Raw genomic sequence first — 23,785 nt, 5'->3', positions numbered from 1 at the left:
TTTCTTTCCCAACAAACCATTTAATGCTTCCTCCGTGACACAAATATAAACCATCTCTTTTCATCTGATTACATTTCACACTTTAGTTTGTGTTGATAACCTGGTGGGAACCCAAAAATTAGCCTTCAAATATCACACTGAATTTGCCAAAATTAGCTGCAACTCCCCCTGCCCTCGGCTTGGCCCTCTGGGACTCAAAGAGGAAGAAGGAGCGAGGGCTGAAGATGAAAGTGTCTAGGGATCTCTGCAAAATCAAAAACAAATCTCCGGGAGCGTCGGGGTTAACCCCTTTGGCCGTCGAGGGCTTTGAAGTGCTCGGCCATACAGTTAATTGTGAGAGTCGGGATTAGAGAAAGGTGGTAACAATTTAACCCGGGCAACGAGAGGGCTGAGGGCTTGAGCCTATCAGGTGTTTGCAGATGTTGTGTGCGCCTCGGGAAAGCAACAGCAAACTCCTGGAGATGAGGGGAATGCTTAACCGACCCATAATACTTTGTTTGCTCAAGCCCTCATCACGTTGTAATTGGCTGGGAGGGGGAACAGAAGCCAGCTGATTGGACAGCTGGTGCACTTAACCGTTACCATTTTGGATGGTATGCTGGGCCGGGCCAACAGCACTACACTCTACTTCCCTCACAAGATCCTGATTGACAAGACGCACTCTCTCAAGAGAGGCATAAAGGACAAACAAAATATAGTTTTTCTGCTGATGCACTTCTCAGTTTGATGCTGATGCTGAATCTAAAGACATTTAATTCAAGCAAATTTAAAAAAAAAAAATACCCACAATCATCACATCCATCACACACATCTCCCCAAACTTGCAGTGTTACCCCAAATTCTTACCAAATGTGAGACGTCAGTGGCATGTGAGCGCTACCGAAGCATCCGTATGTTCAATCCACACAGACGCTGACCTCCATTACAAATGTCACTGTCTTTAGCTAGCGGCTAACAGCTATAAATGAGAGCGCATCTGTTGCATGAGACAGACGAATGACGGCCATCTGAAACATGCTTCAAAAAGAGCTTATGGTGTGAAATTCCCACTGCTGTCTAAAATTTGCTGCTGTTGCATCTTTCATGTAGCATTTTGCTTTGGTAACATATTATACATACACAGCCTGTGAGCATCACCTTTGAACTTGCAAACACATATATTACTGTCAAGTTCTGTTGAAGTGTCCCTCTCTGTCTATTCCATTCTGTCTGTCCTGACAGTCATGACAGCTGATGTGTTATTTTCTGCTTTGTTGAGTTTCTGATTCACTGGTACTGATCCTTGCTGTCACCCCTGCTAACTGTTCCTTTTCTTCAGGTAAAACAGGCCATATTTGATCCGGAGCTGAGTTTGCATTCAGTACAGACTTGAACCCGTTGCGCAGTCTTTTCTCTATTCTACCTGTCTGTATGTATGCTTGTAGTTTTCTACCACCTCAGCAATGCATGGTGACACACCTGATTCACATATTTTTGTTTTTGCTTACATTCCAATCTGTCTTGTCATCTGTAAGATTCTGGTGTATTTCAGTGACGTGCTGTTCATTTTTTAGTGTCTTCAGCAGGTTCTTGTGGCTGTGAGATACCCATAGTCTCATATTCTATAATCCCATCTTAACTTTTGTCTATGTTCAGCATTGCTTCATCATCCCTTGTTTTCCACAAAATGTCTCTAGTAAATGTCAGTTGCCATTAAAGAAGTAGGGCAGTGGAATACTAGGAGCATTAATTGTGCATCCATGCTATGACCAACATTGCTTTTGTTTCCTGTAGTGCTGAGTGACCAGAAACAAATGAGCTAAATCATAAAAGCAGAAGATATCGAAAACAGCTGAGGAAAGTTGCCCGCAGCTGAACTTTTTCTTCATCCATCAACATGTGGATTTCTGTGCTTCCTTGATTTTGTTTCATTGTCTATAGTTCTAGAAGAAATTGATTAAAGCCATCCATAGCCCTAATATAGTTCCTACTTTCTTTCCACTTTCACTTGAAAGACCAAAGGAATAAACCAACCATATCGCAAACACAATGTCGCTATTGGATGAGTCTGCAAAACCCCGGATTACGTTCAGTGCTGACATTTTTAAATGTATTCATTTCCGCAATTTCCATGACAAAAAGCAAATCTGAGGAAAGAGCATGGTTATGGCAAATGAACTGTGGTTAAAGTATGGTTAAAGGACCAGTGTGTAAGATTTAGTAGCATCTAGCCATAGACTGTAAAAAATATGGACGTAGCCACCGTGACATCACCCATTTGTTTCTGAAGAGCGGTTTTGAAGCTCAAAGTGGGCGGATCCAGCCATTGCCATCTTGACAGTGCCTGACTCCGCCTAACTCCCAGCTAATCCAAAATGGGCAAAGATGTGGAGCTGAGGTGGGCTGAATGAAGCCTGGTTGCTGAAAGCCACCTAGTGGCTAGTGAGCTGTCACTCAAAGCAGCCACGTTCCTTAACTATGCATAACTTTACAGTTTAATAAAATTTGAACGGATGAGTTATATAAAAATTCACCCCCCGTACAGTTGTCATGAAAGGGGAAATTAGCTATAGAGACCACAACCGTTTTTTGTACCAGGCTGTAAACGTGTTTATTTCTGCTGTAAAGTTGAGCATTTTGACATGGGGGTCTATGGGGATTGACTCACTTTTGGAGCCAGCTTCAAGTGGCCATTCAACGAACTGAAGTTTTTTGCACTTCCACATTGGCTTAATTTTTCAGCCCCAGAGGTTGTTTCTTGCTTCTAGCAGATCATCTAGCAGGAATATAATATTCATAAGTATGTTTTAATTAGTGTATAATCACCTGAAAAAAAGAATCGTTGTGTTTTCGTCACCTCAGAATGAGCCCTTCATATCTACATAGGGATTGGGTCCTCTTCCACAGAGCCCACCATGTTGCACCGCCATGTTTTCTACAGTAGCCCAAAATGGATAAACCAAACACTGGCTCTAGGGCCTTTTGCGTTTTCGCAAGTTTCAGGGCCACTGTAGGTTGAGGGGAGGGCTATTCATTGGATTGCAATCTGCAACCTCACAGCTAGATGTCACTATATCTTACACACTGGTCCTTTAAGTTTAGGCATCTCAAACACTTGGTTAAAGTTGGGAAAGTCTGTTATCTAATAAAAATAAAAACAATATTAGATGTTGCCTGTGATTGGATGCAAACTCTGATTTCCTGAACCTCCATCTGCCACTTAGACCTCAACACCTGTACACAAATTGTGCGCTGTATATGAAATATATAGATATATAAAATTAATTTCTAGGGATACTTGTCTGGAATAACATAATGATGTTTGTCACATCCATTGCTGGTGTTGACCATAAACTCAGAACTACTTTCCTGTTTTTGATAACTGCCTCCTAAATAGTTCTCTTTAATTAAATCTGTCAACTCAACCAATAAATTTAACAAAGACAGATATGACTAATAAAAACATTGCAAATGCAGTTACAGTGATGCAAAACCTCTCACACAAACAATGAGCTATCAACTAATATGCTCACAGTTTGAACACACGGTTAACAATCTGTCTTTTATGGCCTCAACTGTGGCACACACATTAACAGCAATGACAGTAAATGTGTGTGGCCATGTTTCTGCTGTCCAAACATAAGCTGTGACAGCCCTCGTAGGTGGCACTGACAGCTGTGTCCTGTATCACTGGTCCAGCCTTTGTGTTCAGGCGTTAACGGAAGTGAGGCTGAGTTTTGTTTAAGGCGTCCGAGTCTCAAGTTTGATTGACAGACAATGTGGATGGCCGCACATGACCCAACCCCCCTGCTGGGATGGAGAATAGGCCTGTTGTTACTAAAACAGTCTGCCAGTTAGAGCTACAGGTCGACTAAGTTATGGGGCCAATATTTTCCCTTAGTTAAAAAGAAGATATTAGTTTGTCTGTGTCATACACTTTTAATATGATAGATATGGTGCAGTTAGTTTGATTTACATTCAGGATGTGGACACAATATCTTCAACACATGTACAGTCGAACCAAAAAAAGTCAATAAAATATAGACAATAGAGCTGTTGATTAAACACAGCTCATTTCTCTGGCAATGATTTGTGGCTTTATTATAATATATTGGATTACACTGAAATGTATTCATGGTATTATACTTATTGTGTTATAGAATTACTAAATACATGGGAATCAGGTCAATGTACTATACTGTATATAAAATAGGGTACACATATTAACACTGTACAATATAATACAATTCAATACAACAACACTGAGCATAGAGTTAAATCTGACAGTCAACAATAACATTGTAATCTTTTACAAATGCAGTATTTGTTGTAGGATTATTCTATCAGATTGCATCATGCTATGCAAGTTTTCATGATATTGTTCTTCATTAATTGCTTATTCATTATTACACTGGTTTATTCAACCAGAACCACTTTGACATGCTGACTGGATTTAGTGCAAGAATGCAAGTATTTTTTAAAATCATTATTATTCTTTGCAGTCTGATTATCAGTTAATGAAAAAATATATTAATTGACAATTTTATGGCTTAGAGTGCGAAGAATAATCAGTAAAATCTTACTTAATAGTGACACCCATTGCAATTCCCCTGAAACCAAGGTGACATTTCCAAATGTCTTTTGTGTAATTAATGGTCTAAATCCCCTAAATATTTAATTTACAATTATATTAAACATAAAAATGCAGCAAATTCTCAAGTTTGAGAAGCCGGAATTGGAGAATATTTGGCATTTAAGCTTGCTGAATGATTTAAATGATCAACATAGTTATTGGGGGTTTTTTTTGTTTGTTTTGGTCAATCGTCTAACCAATTAATTGATAAATCATTTCAGCCCTGGGATGATTATGGTAATGACACTACAGTATATTCTCACATCCTCACATCTGAGAAACTGGAACCAGTGAATCCTGGACAGTTTTTCCTAATAAAGAACTTTAATCAATTAATTTTCCACCCATCATTTCAGCATTATATGGAATAACACTTTAAAATATCAGCTGTTATGAACTTCACTCCAAGCATACGCTACAGCGATAGACTTGAAAAACAAATATCAGAATTCACACTCACTCACACTTCCAGCTGATGAGTGGTGACATCCATTATCACTGTCTCTCCATCTCCTCCCCATTTGACTTGGAAGAGCCTGGTACCATGCTAACAGGTTATCATCCTCCACAGAAGATATTGGCATATTGGCTTTCTGTTGCCAACCAGAGCCCTGACCCGGTCATATGGTGCCAGTCTAGCTGGTTATCAGCATGACCAGTGCGTCTCTGGCACCACAAGGCCCTTTTAGCTGAGACTTGCATCCCCCTCCCCACCAACCCAGACCCCAACAGTATCACTATCTTTCTTTCACTTTTTATCTCCTCCACACACATCTCTGCTGTATCTGTCTGTCTGTTTATTTCATTATCACAACACTTTTTTCTTTGCTCTCAAGGCCAAGTCTGCAATCTAAATTTAAAGCTGGCTCATTGACGAAGGATTTAAGTGCAACTCTGTCTCTTTTCTGACTCTCATTTATACACTCTTGTTTTATTGTTTAACTTTGCTGGCTGTATTTTATATTAGTTGGGTCTTAAATTCAGATCCAGATTGCATTAAGAAGCTCCAGAAAAGGTCATGTTTTTTTTCTCTTTTAGTATCCATTTTCTTCTGTCTTCATCCTTTTTATTTGCATTTTTTTTTCATCCTTACACCTCCAATCCCCCTCTATTCCTTCTTCCTCTCTAACACCATCCATTCTCTCTCTTAGTCTCTCTTAGTCTCTTTCTCTTGCTCTCTCTCCCCCTTCTGGCTTCCCCGGTGGGGGTGTTGTTTGTAAAGCATTATAATTTATAACGGAGCAGAGTGGATTTAATTTCAGTGCGCGGGGGCTCGCCAGCAGGGCGCCAGCCTGCAATCAGGGGAATCAGCAGCTCGCACAGGGCCTTCAAATACACACACACACACACACACACACACACACGCACAGACACAAACACACAGCAGACCCCCACATAGAGCCAGCTAGAATGGAAAGTATTATCAGTGGCCACAAACGGACAGTGTTTCTCGTCACCCAACTCCCTGGATGCTCCCTCCACAGCCCGGCACCTTCTCAGCTTCACTTTCAGCCCTGCTGCAGCTGCTCTCGCTCTCTCTTCCCCTCTCTGTTGCTCTGTAATTTCTCTGTCTGCGTCTGGCTTACATTATCTGCATCTTCCTCCCTCCCCTTTCTCTCCCTCTCTTACTCATTGTCTCTCATTACCACTCATTACCTATTTGTTGGGGGGTAAGAGGCTTTCTCATCATAGACTCTGCTGCCTTCCAAAGACAATGAAGGTTCACCAGGAGGTCAAATCCAACTATTAGTCCTCCCGTGTCCCTGTCAAATATTTGCCTTTGTCCCTCTCTCTCTCTCCATCCCTTCTCTTCTGCCCCGGGGGGCCATTTTTTTTCCACCCTACCCATTTGCCAGTTGCAATTTCCCCTTCATAAATCCTGCTTCTTTGGCAAACTGTGCCAGACGGTGGGATGATCCTTCCTCGCAGAAGGTCACAGACCGAACAAGAGGAGGAGGAGGAAAAGATAATGTTTCTCTTTAGCTAGTCATTTTGCGTTGCATTGGACACAACCGACAATTGGATAGTGACCTGGGAAGCTAACATGACAGATACAAGTTAGCTGGTGTTAGCTTAGTGTGCACACAGCACAGCTGGAATTGGATTTACAGTACTCCTGGTATTTTGATTAAAACTGCATTCCCCTCAAACTATGTGTATGAGTTTGTGCAACAACCTAAAATTACCTTGCTTTTCACAACAAAAAAAAGCGCAAACCACTCTTTGACAAACAATTACCAAAGGTCAACAAGCAGCATTCCCTCTGCGGGGGAAAAAAACAAACAAAAAAAACACTTAAGGTGAGGATCAAATTCACATAGACATTCTTCTTAGGTTAGAGTAAATTTCAAGAAATTACACTGAGAAGCATCTTGACAGTTTAAGAAAGGATATGTTTAAGGTAGCATGCGGTTTAGCTGTAAAATATTTTATTCTTCTAAATTACTTGAAATAGTTCTGAACTTTAGACTTTTGTTTGTGAAAGTCTTTAAAAAAAAGAAAGAAAAACCCTGATTTAGAATGGCTTCCCTACAGACCTGCTACTGACCACATTCTGCAAGTTCAAGACTAACTGAAGGACACATTTCAGTGTCATAGCTCACAGTCCAAAACAGTTAGTACATAAGGGTGTAACGGTGTGCAGTATTTGGGGTTCAATACATATTGTGGTTTGCAGGTAATAGTTCCTTACATGTTTGGTACAATGGGGAAAGATAGACAACAAATTGTAGTGGCTACTCGCTGGGCTAGTTCCTGAACTGCTGTAGCTGGCAAGCTAACCGGTAACTCCAGACCAGCTAGTGAGTCAGTTAACAGTAAGCAAACTATTAGCTTAGTTCATTCGCTAACCGGACAATAACTTCACGCTATAGATGCACCAATTTTCTTGGCCAATTCTGATTTCCATTTTTTTTTAAAAGTCTGACCTTCTGATTCTAATTTTCTTTCTTTATAAGAACTGTACTTGGCTGCATACACAAACATTTTTGTGACTTTTCTGTAATGGAAAATTCAATGATATGTTCGTAATAAAAAAATGTTCATATAAAACATAAAACATGAACACAGTATTTGGTTTTCTAACTACATTATGAACTTTTAAATTCATTGAAGTCAACTCAAAGTAAGTATATATGAGACTGAGCAGGGCTGGTCACTGGTCATGGCTGATCAGCTGAAAACTGTCCGTTTTCCATCGGTGGCCGATCAATCAGTGCATCTCTACTTCACATAGTTTATACAAAAGACATATTTGTACCATCAACTCCTGTCTCATAACTGTCTGCAAACTATTACTACTAACAGTTTTTACTCCGCCAGAGGATGTTAAATAACTGTGAATGGTGCAATACAGCTAATAAGCCATGATATAGCCATTCTATCTCGACTGTCTGGCTCTCAGTCCCCTCAGCACTGTCAAGACAGCTTGCTATTGGTCAAAAGTGCAAATTTACGGGTCAAAGTCAACCAAAGCGGAATTTGACACAAAAAAAATTCATGCGAATTTACTTCACCCCAAAAGTGGATTAGTTCTTCCTCTATCCTGGTCTGAATCTGTGGCCAGAGGCTATTTAAACTGTGTACCTTGTTCTGGGACAAGACACACATGGGCCATGCTGTCACAAAGGAGTTAGCATGTTGGATGTAGTTTTTCCAGAGTCAGAATGTCACCTAACTTGCCATATTTTTCTTTTGATAGCCTAGTCCAGCGTTGCTTTTCTAGAAACGATAATGCTCCCAAACAGAAGATGATATGGAGGGATCATCAAGTTCTAGCTTCTCCATTGCTAACCGGACTAGCAATAAATAGTTAACAGACAATGACTGATAAATTGTCAAAGCTGTTCTTTTGGAACTAGCACTTTTGAATTTATGATCCAAACATGCCAAGACATAGACAGGAACTATGTGGTTCATGTGGTACATTGAGCCAAAACAACTCATGAAGCTAACTGGACATATTGAAAATACTGAGCAATCCTTGACAGTTGTGCACTGTTTAGTATTAAGTGATGGAAATACATTAGAACTGTAAATTATGTCCACTCAAATACATTTTATGCTTCACTTTACTTTAGTTTTCAGTTCCTGTAGTAGTTCTTTTACTACAGTTTGTTTGCCCAAGAATCTTTATGGCTTTTCATTGGCAAACACATCCTCTGATGCATCCAAGTGGTCTCTCTGTCCCCTGTGCTTGTAATTTATTGTTCTTTTACAACCAGTTGTTGGCTGATATTATGTCAAAGGCCACCATGGACATAAGAATGAGTTAAAAAAAACAAACAAAGAAAAAAGGAAAATTAAGAATCAGGGTGCTTGAATATTTTCTTTTGTAAATGTGAAGTACTTCCCTTTCCCTTGTTTTCCCAATATAGAAATTGCATCCATTTATGATTATTATTGTATTTGGATTGAGCGGCATACTTGTTCTGCAGTGCTACACATCACTAAATCTCACCTCATCTTGCTCGTATTAGTTTGTTGCGTTGCTGCTGTGCTTTATCCTCTGAGATGCAGATAGTTTTAATCTGAGGCCTTAGCCACTGTGTTGTTCTGTTCCTGCTGTTATATTAGGATGATTGGACATCTGCTGTGGGGGTGCTAAGCTGGGAACACTAGTCCAATCTCCAGTAGGACATTTGCCTGATGCCACAGCAGCATCATTGCACCAGAGTGTATGATGCAGATACAGTCTGATATAACGATGGTAACACACACACACATGGGGTTGGTTTAAAACAAAAACAGAAAATGTGCTGTTTTGTGTGACTGGTCATTTGGAGTCTGGTGCATATGTGTATTGTTACTGTTCACTTTTGGGAACCCAGCACCATCTTTCTCCATTTAGTATAATTAATACCCTGCCTTTCCACTCTTCTTGGATTTGCTCGCCTTTATCTAACCCCAGCTAACAACTACACAAAATGCTTTATGAGCTCAGAAGAATAACATACAAGCACAACACACACACACGCCGAAAAAGGTTCGGCATCAAAAAGCCACAATTAGCTCATTTATATCTGCTGGACATTTTTGAACCACATGAATTGGACAGGAAGCAGGTCATTTCTCTCCCTGTTACATGCTCCAGCAGCAAAAGTTCAGAGGAAGGGCTCATCTCATAAATACTACAACATGAGCCCTTTTATTTGAGGATATCTGGCCTCCCCCTTACCCAACTCCACCAGGTCTTTACAAAAATGAAACTGTGTACTGTGGATTAGTCATCAAATAGTTTTGTTCACCAAACACTTCAAGAACCCAAACATGTTAAATGTATGATAATATAAGACCAAGAATAGTGACATTTTTGCTTGATGATTAACTGATTATCAAAATAATTGCTGATGAATCTTCTGTCTGTTTCACTTCTCATTCTCCCATTATATTTTTGTCTCCACTCTTTTAACCAATATCAAAATGAAGAGAAAATATATATATATATGAAAAAGTTTAATAAAAAGCTTATTTTCTCACTTAAATCTGTCTCAACCCAATTCAAGGGACAGTGAACAGTGTCCCTTTTACTACAATCGATAATCCACAGAACACACTGTCTGCAGGCCTCTACTTTTTTGGTAGAAAGTAGTTCCATTGAAAACCTTTGCACCTTCATTGTATTTGGTTTTAGGGAGAAATCTCAGATATATCTCAAAACCCAGTTAAATAAAACCAGATCTATCTGGATGGCTTGATACCACAAGTGATCATTTTATTGATTTATTTATTTACTTATCATGAACTGGTCCTTTAAATATCTGTCCCTAAACCTACTTCATTGAAGGGATTACAAAATGTGTATTGTAACATGTATTGTACATATTACATATTGTACAGGTGTTGCTGTTATTGAGTCCATCCCTTGTATTAACAGGTCAGTCATCTCACTCTGGATAATCCCAGTGATTATAGCTATACTATAGCTCAGTTCATGGTTCATACTGTTACTCAACGTTCTGTATACTTAAATGTTAGCATGGGTCACCATCAGATCTCCTGATGAGAAGACCCACTGATGATTTTGGCTGTCTAAAAAGCAAATCACCAATTATACATTAGACCTTTTTTACGTCATTTCAACATGTCGTTGCATGATAAACACAGGTGTAATTATTACATTCAATCATGGATCCATTTAATTTACATTAAGTGGGCCACTCAAGTAGAGCTGCAACTGATAATTATTTTCATTAGCTATTAATCTGTTGATTATTTTCACGACTAATTGATTAGTTGTTTGGTCTATTAAATGTCAGAAAATGTTGACAAATGTCAATCACTGTTTCCCATAACCCAAGGGTACAAAATCAATCAGCAAATATTAACATTTGAGGAGCTGGAATCAGAGAATTTGACTCAAAACAATTAACCAGTTATCAAAATGGTTGGCAAATAATTTCCTGTTGATTGATTAATTGTTGTAGCTCTGTAGGCTGTTTTGTGGTGCATGCTGGCCCACTAGCATTGCTTACAGGCACACCTAAAAGCCAAGGAGACAGTAGTAATGTTATGCATTTCACTTGTGCTTCTTCAGTTATGACAAGTCAAAATGTCTGCTCTGAAAAAGACCTATTACACCTTAATGTTGTTTATCTACAGTTTTGTCTCTGCATAGTGGTCACTATTGGATGTTGTTGCATAGTAGTCGCTCCTGTGTACCCCACTCTCCTTTTTTACTGGAGTCATTCATTAACGTGGGGGACACTCTCCTCCAATCATATTTGTTTATTCTGACAAACCTGAGTGTCACCGGGCAGATTGTGGCTGCCAAAATCACTTCTCTGCCAATGGAAATAAACCTAATGACCTTGGTTGCCTTGCCAACTTCTAAAGACACTGTGTGTGTGTGTGTGTGTGTGTGTGTGTGTGTGTGTGTGTGTGTGTGTGTGTGTGCGTGCGTGCGTGCGTGCGTGCGTGCGTGCGTGCGTGCGTGCGTGCGTGTGTGTGTGTGCGCGTGTGTGTGTGTGCGTGTGTGTGTGTCACTAATGGCTATAGAGTTGTAGTTGTTTCATTTAAGTCAGAGTTATGAAGTGTTACGGAGCCCTTTTAGGTTTTAACCTCCCTTGGCAGCAGTAAGGATCTATATTACAAAGGTTAGTAGGCTTTACAGTCACTCATTTTTGCTTTTGGCACACGCATGTGCACACACACTTAAATGAAGCTGCACTGGCCATGGCCTTTATACATGAGCTATACTCAAATTTAATCAAAAGTCCTAATGGCCTTTGTGTGGGACGTTCCCTTCTGTGTGTGTGTGTTTGTGTGTGTATTTGTGTGTAGGCAGGCCAAAGGAGGCCTTAGAGGCAGCAGTGGTTGATTGGGGGGCTCATGTGTGATGTGGCTGAGAGATCAAACACACGTTCTTGATGAATGTGAGAGCGGAGGGGGCAGCGCTCCTTCTCTCCGTTTCTAATCAAGGTTGGGGTGTTCTCGGTTCATTAGAGACACACACACACACACACACTTACTCTTTTTATAGAGAGAGTGAGTTATTGATAGTAAGAATACTGGTCAAGCTATTTTATATTTTGCCACGTATCTAATTTCGAATGTGTGTGTGTGTGTTTGTGTCTGTTGGTTGGTGAGCTTGTTGCCAGTAATGAGGTCAATCTCCTGTGTGGAGCTAAAACCTCTGTGTGTCTTTATCTCTGTTACATGGGCAACGGATTATTCTCATCACTCTCAACACCACTCTCACTCTCAACCCTCTCCACTCACTGCTCCCACTAACTACACACATTCAACACTGTGTCTTCTCTTCCTCACCACTGATCATTTAAGTCTATAAATTCCTTCCAGAAGTATATATTGATTTCATTCTATATTTGTTGTAGAATCTCTGATGGTGTCATTAGTTGGAATTTCTGGCATTTCATGAATGCCGTATGCCTGCTGGGAAGCAACAAAGTAACAAATGAAAATACACCGAAAATGCTCCAATAAAAATACTTCCAAATGAAATATAAGAAAATTGAAGCTGCATGCTTTTTCACACTCATGATTAAGTAGTTTTATATATAGTACAACATACTGCATTCAGAGTGGGAAAATCTACACTCTTTAAAATTTCTTATAAAAAATATTTTTTGGTTCAGACTTTTCCCTGCAAGCTGATGAAATATTTTTAGAAGCTTACACTGAAAAACTATTGAACAAACAAATACCTTAATTTGTAGGGAAGATTACCTAAAGAAAATATCCACAATAATAATTATTTTAAAAACTTTTTGAAAAAATGGAAAATGATGAATTTATCCCTGTAAGTTCTGTCTATCTGTGAATGATAGTGCTTTCTATTTCTGCTGTACAGTGTGTTTAATTATTGAAATACAGTAACAATCCATATGAATGTGAACATAGACAGAAAAATATTGATATCATCTTTGCAAGATAGAAATAATCAATTGATTTGTAATCAAATGCAGCTTTTACAGTGTATAGGGCAGTTAAATTGTCATTGTACTCCATAACCCAGTTATCTGCAGCACTGTAGTCACGTTTTTCATCTTACAAATCCCACTTTTAATTTTTCTGTCAGTTTTATAATTTTAGAAATAATTCCATGTTTGATATTTATTACTTTAGTCTCCTTTTTTACAGTCTGATTGACTGCCGACATGCTTTAACACGCTGCTTAAAACCTACAACTGTTGTGTAGTAATGAAGCTTTGTCACCTGCTGGGAAACAAGAAACTATACATACACACATAAAGTGTGCATTAAAGATGCACCATCACCTTCACACCAAGGTCCTGCTCACATTGTTTTTTTTTTTTTTTTAAACTTTTGTTGCTGTTCACCTTATTGAGAGCCAGGCAGTCTCATCTCAATATTTGTCTGATTACATATTTATTACGGAAGAAATCAAAACTGCACTGGTCATTACTTTAATCATAATCCTAATAAATGATAAGGTCAATATTAATGTTTTCAACTGAAATAGAGAGTAAAATCTCCCTATGTCATGAATGCTATTTCAAAGGACTCTCCAAGAACCCCAGATTATTTTCATTGTATTATTTCACTATTATATTATTTTTATTTATTTATTTTATTTTTTATTTTGCATTTTAGCTGACAGCAGTGATTGTTATCTGTCTTGAATAACACATTTTGGTTTACCTCCAGTTTTGAATCATTCTTTGCCAGATATGCTACCTATTTTCAAACAACAGCAATGTCACACTGGTGATTACATCGGTGAAACATTATCTTCATTAACAGTATTTGTTTGGCTTAGTATATATCTTGTATATAACCTATCCTGCCCTGTGACCAATAATTAGGGAGTATATCAATTTTCAAGATTCATTTTGCTGCCTTGGACAGAATCTTAATTTGAAATGAAGGGTTGAGAGAGATTAATCAGCCTTAACACATAGAAATGAGTATTTCTGCTGAGTGCCACTTTGAAATAATAATAAGATATAGTAGAAGGCATCCAGGATTCACCAGCAGCCTATCATGTGATGCATTTGGTTCTCATACATGTGTAGTGTATTTCTGAAGAGGATAGATGGAGGCTATATGTCTGGGATCCATACACACTTACAGGTACTCTATTAAGGCCATCTTCAATATGTGCTGGTTGTCTAAATGGATCTCCTATGTAGAGTGCAGGATTGTTTTGGTTGATGCTCTGCTTGTATTTCTCTACATGCCTATGTGTACATTTTTTGTTGCATAGACACACACAAACACACTCGTACACACATGTCTGTCTCTCTTTGCAGTCTGTTTCACCATAATTGCTAACACCCCCCTGCCCTCTGTTCACTTCACACATGACGTGGCCCACCTTTTCACCCATCTGTCGGAACTATTGTGCGTGAGTGTGTGTGTGTGTGTATGTGTGCGTTGTGAGCTGTCATGCGAGGCTGGAGCGGTGTTGATCAGCGGGCCAAGCCAATGGCATATGGCCATGTCCTGGGGTGCTGTGGCATGTAGGAATGCAGGATAGCAAACTGAATGGACAGGAGCTTTTGCACATGGCTGTACGGATACTGACATGCCAACATTGCATATGCAACTCATCAAGTGGAGTTCTGAGCACCCATTTCTCTCTTTCACTTCCTCCTCGCTGCCTACAAACCGCTATCAGCAGTGCCAGCACCACAGTCACATCTCTATACAGAGTGTGGGAGGAGCTGGCTGTTGACAATGCAAATGGGCTGTGCTGGATTTATACTACCGATACCATCTCCTCCCATCAGGTGGGCTGCACCATCAGCTAGGACAAACTCAAGAACTTCTCTGGTTCCTCCTTCCTCTCTTAACCACAGCTTGAATAAAGTTTCTAGAATAAGGCCTCTGATGCCCTCAGTGTTTCTTATCCATGTTCAAGCACGTCCTCGGCAAATTAAGGAAAACTTTAAAGTCACCATTTTTTAAGAATGGCTGTACTGAGATTGAAGGGATCAGTATGCTTCAAATAAAGTGCTTGTGGGATAGTTGAGGAGCATCTGAAACCCTCTTGCGCAACACCTTTCTGAGGTTATAATTTGAGTGGGCTGCATCTGACAATATTTGTAACTTTCCGAGATGGACAGTTAGATAAGCAAGGCTACTTTTTGTGTGATGGAAACACCCAATACCTTTGTGGATAGATTCTATTTGAGTGTGCGCTGTATCCCTGTTTGTGCAAATCAAGTTGTCATACTACAAAGACACAAAATTCTTGGAAAGTGATCAGGAAGGCAGTGTGATGTAGCCAGGAGGTAGCTATTGTGGCGTGTGCCCCACCTTCGAGTGTAGTCATTCAGAACAGGTAAAAACACTTTTGCCTTTAGACTTGGTCATATGATATGTTGTATGAACTAGTTCAAGCATACTGAACCATTTAGTCTAGAGGTTAACACTCCTGAAACGTATCCAAGAGGTGTGTAAACCCACCTCTACATATGTTTTTTTTTTCCTCCACATTTTCCCATTGGGATTAATAAAGTGCTCTATGTATCCATCTACAAGTTTCACCATGTCCACTTTAAGCTGCCTATACTGTATGTGGTATATGTAGTGCATTACTAGAATAGTGTGCTCTTCATATAACACTGGGAATCTCTAATGTGCGTCAGTGTGGGGATTCATGGTATGAAATACTCTACACCAACACAGTTGCTTGCTTTCCCCTCATTATTTATTCATATAGACTGATTGAATGACTCTATGGTGTGTTTTCCCACAGCGTATAGATGCTGAGTCTTTATCTAATGGACTGAGTGTAAGACGTATTTTATCTGTGCTGCTGTTAGCTTCCTTTTTCATGTACTCATTCTTTTTTAGCCACCACCGTATCAAAGTGATCAAACTTCATCAAACTATAGATCACATTGTTTTTACAAGGTGTCATTTTAAATAAAGAAACACCTCAATAAAAGCTGCAAAGCCAATGATTCAATGGGCTAAACAGCCAGTTAGAAAGCTCTCGCTGCTGATTCAACATGCCCTATTGGGTGAATGGTCATCTATAATGGTCGACTGCTGCCAGCAGTGCCAGAAACAATGTAAAAAAAACTATGGGCAATGATCAGCCACTGACAGTCAATGACAGCCCAACATAGGCATTTTATCATTGCTGTGGTGCTGTCTCTTAAACAGAGGTATCTATGACCATGAGGCCACCAACCATTACTAATGCCAACCACTGCTGTCAGTTACATCACGGTGTACAATCAGATCATGGTATCTATCGGTGCTTGTGGACCAGGTCTTGGAACCCACTCTTTCGAGTTCGGATTCATATTAGGATAAGTACACATTTACAGTATTTCAGCCTGGTCACCAAATAGAAAGTTGACATTGGACGATTCTGCAAAACCCCGGATTACATTTAAAACCAACATTTTTTAACATCCAATACCTACAATTTAAAAATTCTTTCTTTCTGCAACATCTGCGTATTGCAACTGCAATACTATTGAGGTTAGGATAAGTGTGTATTTAAGACAAATAAACTCTGGTTAAGGTATGGTTAGGCAACTTAAGCCCTTGGTTAAGGTTTGTTTCTGTAGAAGTTGTCCCCATGGCAACTGATGAAAAAGACTATCTATCTATGCACAATATAAAAAACACAGAAATAACTGATCAAAGTAAATTAAAAAAGGATGAATGGGACTTTCTACTTCTTAAAAAAAAGCTTTTTCCATCAAACTTGCATGGCCAGAGCATATATATGTGTATATATATATATATATATATCTATATATATATATATATATGATGTTATGATGATGATCCCCCCCCCCCCCCCCCCCCCCCCCCCATGGCTTACTTAGAATATGTTTATGCAAATTAATTTGTCAAATGGGCTGTTGAGTATATCTTTCTTCCCACTGTTCCTTTGTCTGGAAACTTTGTAGGAAAAAGAAGAATGAGAGTAAATATCACAACTCACAAGTGTCACAAAGTAATAACTTATGATAATCTGTCTATTCAGTTTGGAGGAGTGTTTGTTTATTCCTTCTCCTGCTGTTCAGGACACAGTGTTGTACATACTGTAGATCCAGATGTCAAAGGAAATGATCAGCATTTATAAACAAATTAAGGCCAATTTGGCATTTAAACATGTTATGGAAAACTCTTTTCAGCCCATAAACTGCGGGCTTTTTTTTTTTTTTTTTGCAATATGCAATAGCTTATTTGGATAACTGCATAATTCATCTGGACACCTTTTGCTTCATTGCAAGCCGAACTTTGAATGATGATGACACAAAGATACTCCATGGGGGAATATTTCCCCTGAGGATTTTTTGCACATTTGACTGACTCATTCACCGACAGATACGCTGAACTCAAGATATGTCAGTACTTTTTCAGCCCTTGTTATTTTATTTTACATCTGTTTAATAAATTACTGGTATTTTATTTTCTGCCTCAACAGCAGTAGTGATTCATTTCCTCTAACCTAATGCAGATTGCTGGTCCAGATTTTAATCCAGTGATTTTACAATAGCAGTATTATAATGACGCTTACAAAGATAGCAAGCGAGAGTGAGTAAAAGGGAGAACATTGGCATGGCAAGCGATAAAGACTTAACCCTTGCTCCTCTGTGTTGTGGATTAAATGTAGCCTGTTTATTACGAGCTGGGTTTGGGGATAGAGGATTAAGTGGTCCCTCACCTCCACTGCCTCCCTCACCTCTCTGCTCTGGGATTGTCACGGGATAGAGCACTTGCATTAGGACCTGGTACTTATCATGCTGCTCACAGTGGGAGCGCAGAGAATGTGATCACTGAACAAGTTGGCTTGACCTTCCCTTTAATTAGGACTTCAGGAAGGTTCAAATTGAACAAAGGCCTGACAAAGAAGTCCTGGTCTGATTTACAGATATCCTGTGTCATGGTGTGTCTACCAACAAGTTTTCTACAGCTTAGTGACAGCAGGTGGTCCATGGCTCATAAATCCTTAGACAGCCTAGAGAAAAGGTTTTTCTTCACTGCCTGAGAGAGACATCAGACATCTCAATCACCTTTTTATACAAGTGTAAATAATGCACAATATTCATGTTTTTGTTCTTAAGACTCAAAAATGTGTTCATGTTTAAACTGTGGAAAACCATTTCCACCATGACAAGCTATTGAAATTTTAATAGAAATTTGAATTCAGAATTTTAACTTAGCAACTCTTAATCATGACTTTGAGTTGATTCAAAATCATAACATACATAGTCAAAATGATGACTTTTTAAGTCATAATGATAGGATGATAAAATGGATATAAATTAAGAAGCTTTATCAACTTTCTATTATGAGATAGTAAGTTCAATTTTCTACTTACTGTCACAGTCTTTGCTTACTAACTCAAAATTATGACACACCGAGTTAACATAAGAATTTTAATTCAAAGTTATGAGCTCGATTGAATTATATTTGCCACTTCCTTTTTACATCACAATTATAAGTCATAATGCTGACTCTCAAAATTGACTTTTAATTTTGTTACTATGATCTTCTAAAAGAAACTGACATTTATACACAAATGTCAATTATCTATGTACCTGTTTTGTTTGGTGGTGTATTTTTATGTGGTGTCACATTTAGATATGGGATTCACTAAGTAAACATTGAGACATTCGGTTAAAATTATCTTTTAGGTCACTATTATAGGTCATAATTTTAACTTACTATCTTAAAACTTGTTTTTAGCATTCCTATCTTTTCATGTCTCTTTTTCTTTTCTGGCAGAAATAGAATTCCACAAAAAGCTACCTTTACCACAAAAATTCTTATTATCCATGTACCCATGTTGTACGGGGGTGGACATTATTTTTATCTTCCTGAATACTGGACAACTGTACAACATGATGTCACACTGAAGGACTTTGAAAAAATAAAATGTTGCAGCTTTAAAATGCAGAGGAATCAAGGAGACATGCTTCTTTTTTTAGAGCATACATTACTAACACTATGATGCATGAAATATACACAGCACCAAACACACAAGTGTTCTCTCTCTCCATCCCTTGATATGTTCATCACTAATGAGCTGCTGAGAGATCAAACATAGGAAAAACATGACAAGAAATGATCTTTCAATATTTAACTTCAGGTGTCTGTAGAAATACTTTATGACACAGCTACAGTAGGGCCTGCTCACTCTGTCATTGCTAATGCTATTTATTCTTGATGTGTTGCGTCTTGCTCACGTCAGTCTGTTGGATCAGCCTCCATGTGTGAGCATCAGCCTTGAAATTTGATTGGACCATCTGGCTCATAAAGCTAAGGACTGTGGAAGACAAATGAGCATACTGTCCACAATATAAATAAACTGTACCAGGAAATAGGGTTCTTGTAATTGGTTTAAGTGTAGTGACACAAGAGTTCTGACTGACTGACAGAACAGTGTCATTGTGGTTATAAAAGCTATTTTGTTTTTGTCCCACAAGGCATTGTGGGTGTTGAAGTTGTTTAGGTTATCACAAAACATTTGTTCAAACAGATATTTTTTCCTCAAGTCTCAACATATGAACATGTGGATTGGGAAATATTTTCAAAATGTTTTTTGGCCCACCTGTGGAATTTCAAGTGGTTTAATTGCTTTGTCATGTTTTTACAATCAGTTCAATGTGTGCAAATTTCAAAACAGGAGACAAGCGATAGTTTGACTGTTTTTGACTGTTCCTTTAGCTTTCTGAAGGGTGTAATTTTCATATTTCACTTTTAAAAATCTCATTTCGGTTCCCTTGATTCAGTTTGATTTACTCACTGAAATCTTCCATAACAGTGTATTATTCACTGCCTAAAAAAGAAAAGAAAAAAAAATCACTTATATGGATCACAAGTACCGTGAGATCACAGCAATAAGCCTAATGAGCAAGAGTACCACCTCCTCTGCATGTTCTCCTCATTTAATCTATCATTTAATTGTCTCCTAAAAAGACACTAAAATTGAACTTCAGTCAAATTCTGTGTCACCCCAGAAGATTAAATTGCCATGTTCTATAAATCTCTTTACTGTATATCAACAGATGGTTCCTCAGATATATTTCAAATCACATATAGTACCTGAGGACCAGTCTGTCATCATTTTACAGTTAGTTGTGGATTTCATATATACATAGATACTATCTGTTGTGAAGATCAGTCAAATGTTGGGTCACCTATTGGAGGGTTATTGGGCAAAAAAAAGGACTTGTAATAGTAGGCAATTCAGCTGAAATAATATTTTCATAGCGGGGAAAGCTGGGAGCCATGGTGACTTCCAGAGCTGTCAAAATGGGACAGATCCCTGTAGAGCAGCTTTCTGGCAGCATCCTCTACACCTAGGCTGTCTTTTTATTAGGAAGGTACAGTGTATCTGTGTGTATAAGTGTGTTTTCTTGTGTCGATGTGTAAGACACAACTGTGTTCTTTGGCTCTCCTCGACAGAAACAAAGGGAACGTGTGTCTGCATTTGTGTCTGATGTTGTCTTTAACAGTTTCCCTCTGAAGCCTTGTCAGACATGCCATACTAAACACACACTCACACTCACAAGGCCTCAGAGCCATTGTTTCTCACACAGCAGGGCACAGGGTCGATTGCCAGTTGTGGAGCATTATCAGCCTCCTTGTGTTAGCTTGTATGTGTGTGTGTTTTTTTGTGCAGACATGCTCTCAGCTGAGGGAGCTGGTTCACGGGCCGGTCAGAGCCGCCTTATTTCCTTTTAATTGACTTAAGATGGGCAAACAAGACCTCAGCAAGCACACGGTACCCATTACACTCACACACAAGGAACACACAACGCCAAGATGCACACTAATGAAGCACACGTACTGACACACACACAGCCACAATTGCTCCTGCGTGTGTTAGCTACTTTACAGTTCCATCAGACTAAATGAGGGGGTTGTGTTTTCTCAGTCAGCACTGCTGCTTTCCAGCCGCCTGCAGCTCTGCCAGGACTCATTGACAATTGGTAATCTTTATAGCCACCTTGCTGTATAATGTCCACCTTGGTTTAGTAATGTGTATTCCACTCCAAGGTCATCATCAGAGAGGAGACAGTCTTTGTTGCCTCGCAAAACTGAGTTTAACATGACAGCTCGCAATATATCTGAAGCCTCTTTCACACATGGAAGATTGAGAGTTACTGGCTTTAAATCGCAGTATAAGACAGTGGTTTTTGGCATTAACATTTAGTTCATAGGCCGTAGCTAACAGTTCCATATTGACTCTTTTCACACATGATATGAAAGTTCTGCGGTGAGGTCAACAAAGCAGCCAGTTGGAAAATAATGACGCTAAGGAAGAAAAGCATTCTTGATTCTCTCACAGACGCCTCAGTGATGAATCTTAAGACTTATTTTACAGCTTCTTGGACGACTTATGACCAGCAACAGTGCTGTAGGAAGACTCATCCCTGCATTAGCAGCCAGTAGTTGTTTTTAGCATCCTGTAATCTCCTGAATATTTGATCCTTGATCATTGATTAGGTAAGACATTTTAAGAGCATCCAAGCTGTTCCAGTTAAAATGAGTGTACAACTTTAAAGCTGAGTTTTGGCTCTTTTAAGTTTAGTTTGCTCACATGCTGTGGATTTTGTAAGTAGTGCTGCATTCCATTGTGTATGCATGAATGAAAAGCTGAAAGAACAAAAGCAAATTAAGCTCTATGTTTGAGTTATTTGTTTTTGTTCTCCACTGCACAGCAAGATAAAAATTACTCACCTGCCATGAGAAGAACCTTTATTCCCTATTTTACGGTTGGTTCAATCACATCATTTAAAGAGTTTCTTAAGAGTGACTTTCAAAGAAAGGAGGTAGGAGGACGGTCGGCGTTTTGATCTCCAGCTCCTGTAGTCCGTATGTCAAAGTGTCCTTGGGTAAGATACTGAACCCCAAATTGCTCCTGAAGGCTGTGCCATCATTGTATGAATGTGTGTATGAATGGGTGTATGAATAGGTGTATGAATGGGTGAATGTGGCTTGTAGTGTACGTAAAAGCACTTTGCGTGGTCTGAAGACTAGAAAGGCATGATATATATGCAGTCCATTTACCGTTTACTTTTATACAGTTAGACTCATGAGACAGATTTTTAAAAGAATGGTCAAAATGATGAGTCCTCCTGACTTTTTGTCCTCAGTCCGGGTCAAGCTCCGAAAACACAGTATCCTACACTTCCCATAATACAACACAATAAACTGCATCCTCAAAGCGGCTTCATACAGAGCTGCATGTCTCACTCGCTCATCTACCCTCTGCAATCATGGATATGCATGCAAAGGAAAAAGTGTGCTAACAAACATACACACATACACACACACTCACACACACACACACACACACGCCACCAGCAGACATTTAAAACCCAACTTTTTTTGTTTTTTATCTCCTGTCTGTCTCCCGCAGGTTATTCCTAAAAACGAAGCTCCTCGCTCTGCCAATTACCATTTCAATTGATTTATTTGCTTTTTTTCCTCGCAAGCATGCCAGTCATTTTCATTGCCCCTTCATCCATCCATCCATCCCTCCATCCATCCATCCATCCATCCACCCACCCTTCCCTCTCTCACTCACTACCCAATCATTGTTCTATCATTGGTGTGAGAGAGAGAAGAGGACAGGCGGAGGAGGAGGAGGAGGAGGAGGAAGAGAGGAAGATGGCCAACTTTCTACTTTGTCTGTCTTTCTGTTTGTCTGTCTTGTTCTCAGTGTGGCCTCAGAGAAAGGTCCACTTGAAAATCATAAGGAATAGTTTGAAATATTTCAAAAAGAAATAAAACATTTTGAATTCAGAATGAAATCTCATTGACAGCAACCCATTGGCTGTGTTCAACCAATAAAAAGGTTGAAGAATATTTTAAAGCACTTTACCATATTCAGTTAATCCAGTCATTTAGCAAAGCCATATCAACATTATAAGATGCTCTCCTTCAAGAAGCTGACATCACTTATACAAGGTGGAGGCCTTACTATTAATCCCAACACCAGTCCTAAAGTTTTGGTGATCAAATGTCAACTTGACAGGCTCCACATTAAATAGTTTCATTTGCTGCCATGTGAACCAATACCAAGCTGTATTTGAATATTTTAAGGCTCAGGTTGGCTGGGTATGTATGAAGTTGCCCAGTTCCAGGCCACACCCACATCAATGCAGACACATTTAAAGTTGCGTCTTTTTGTTTCTGGTTTGGCCTGAAGGCCACATTAAGCTGATGTTTCTCACTAAGCTCTTGAATTGAATCACAGAGTAGACAGGAGCAACAAAGCTGAAAACATTAATACAGTATATGGCTTCCAACCTTTACTGACATGTTTGAATAGCAGCGACCTTAAAGGACCAACTCTGTGTTATTGTTCATTTTGTACATCAATTCAGGTGATCACGTAAAATCAGTGGTGCCACTGATATATCTTACTTGAAATCAAACCTGCAATTAGATTTATTGTCTCAGTGCAGCCACCCAGTTCTAGATAATGGCAGGGATGTCCAAATTTGTTGTTAATCATTATCCTTCTGTTTTGACATTTCAGTGCAATAGAGTCAAATATTTCTGACTTAGTGTCAGCATGGCCTCATTAAATATAATACCTTAATTTTGTTTTGATGCATATTGATACATTAATGTAAAACACTGATCTCTGCTAGGGATTCACTTTTTAAGGGATAACCATCTCTTGAAACCAAAAGTTCAAAATGGACCTACTTCGTCAACACTAATAGTGTATGTAAGACTAAGATATATATTTTCAAC

The 23,785-nt window shown here is 39.0% G+C and overlaps 1 protein-coding gene across 3 annotated transcripts in view; it reads left to right on the top strand.

Moving 5' to 3' along the window:
- The window catches only part of bcas3 (BCAS3 microtubule associated cell migration factor), a 361,548-nt gene that overhangs the window by 175,727 nt on the left and 162,036 nt on the right, over window positions 1-23,785 (top strand). The window contains exon 23 of one of the 3 annotated variants that reach the window (XM_044353191.1): window positions 22,440-22,684. The exons of the other annotated variants lie outside the window; for them this stretch is intronic. Within the exon in view, the coding sequence (XP_044209126.1) occupies window positions 22,440-22,450 (11 nt within the window). The 3' untranslated portion in view covers window positions 22,451-22,684. Of the gene's footprint in view, window positions 1-22,439; window positions 22,685-23,785 lie in introns of those variants that run through there. 3 annotated transcript variants of the gene reach the window in all.

Source organism: Thunnus albacares, chromosome 6 (assembly GCF_914725855.1).
Source record: "Thunnus albacares chromosome 6, fThuAlb1.1, whole genome shotgun sequence".
In the NCBI taxonomy this organism is placed as follows: domain Eukaryota; kingdom Metazoa; phylum Chordata; class Actinopteri; order Scombriformes; family Scombridae; genus Thunnus; species Thunnus albacares.
Note: the sequence above shows the minus strand (reverse complement) of the source record. Positions and strands in the feature narration are given on the sequence as shown.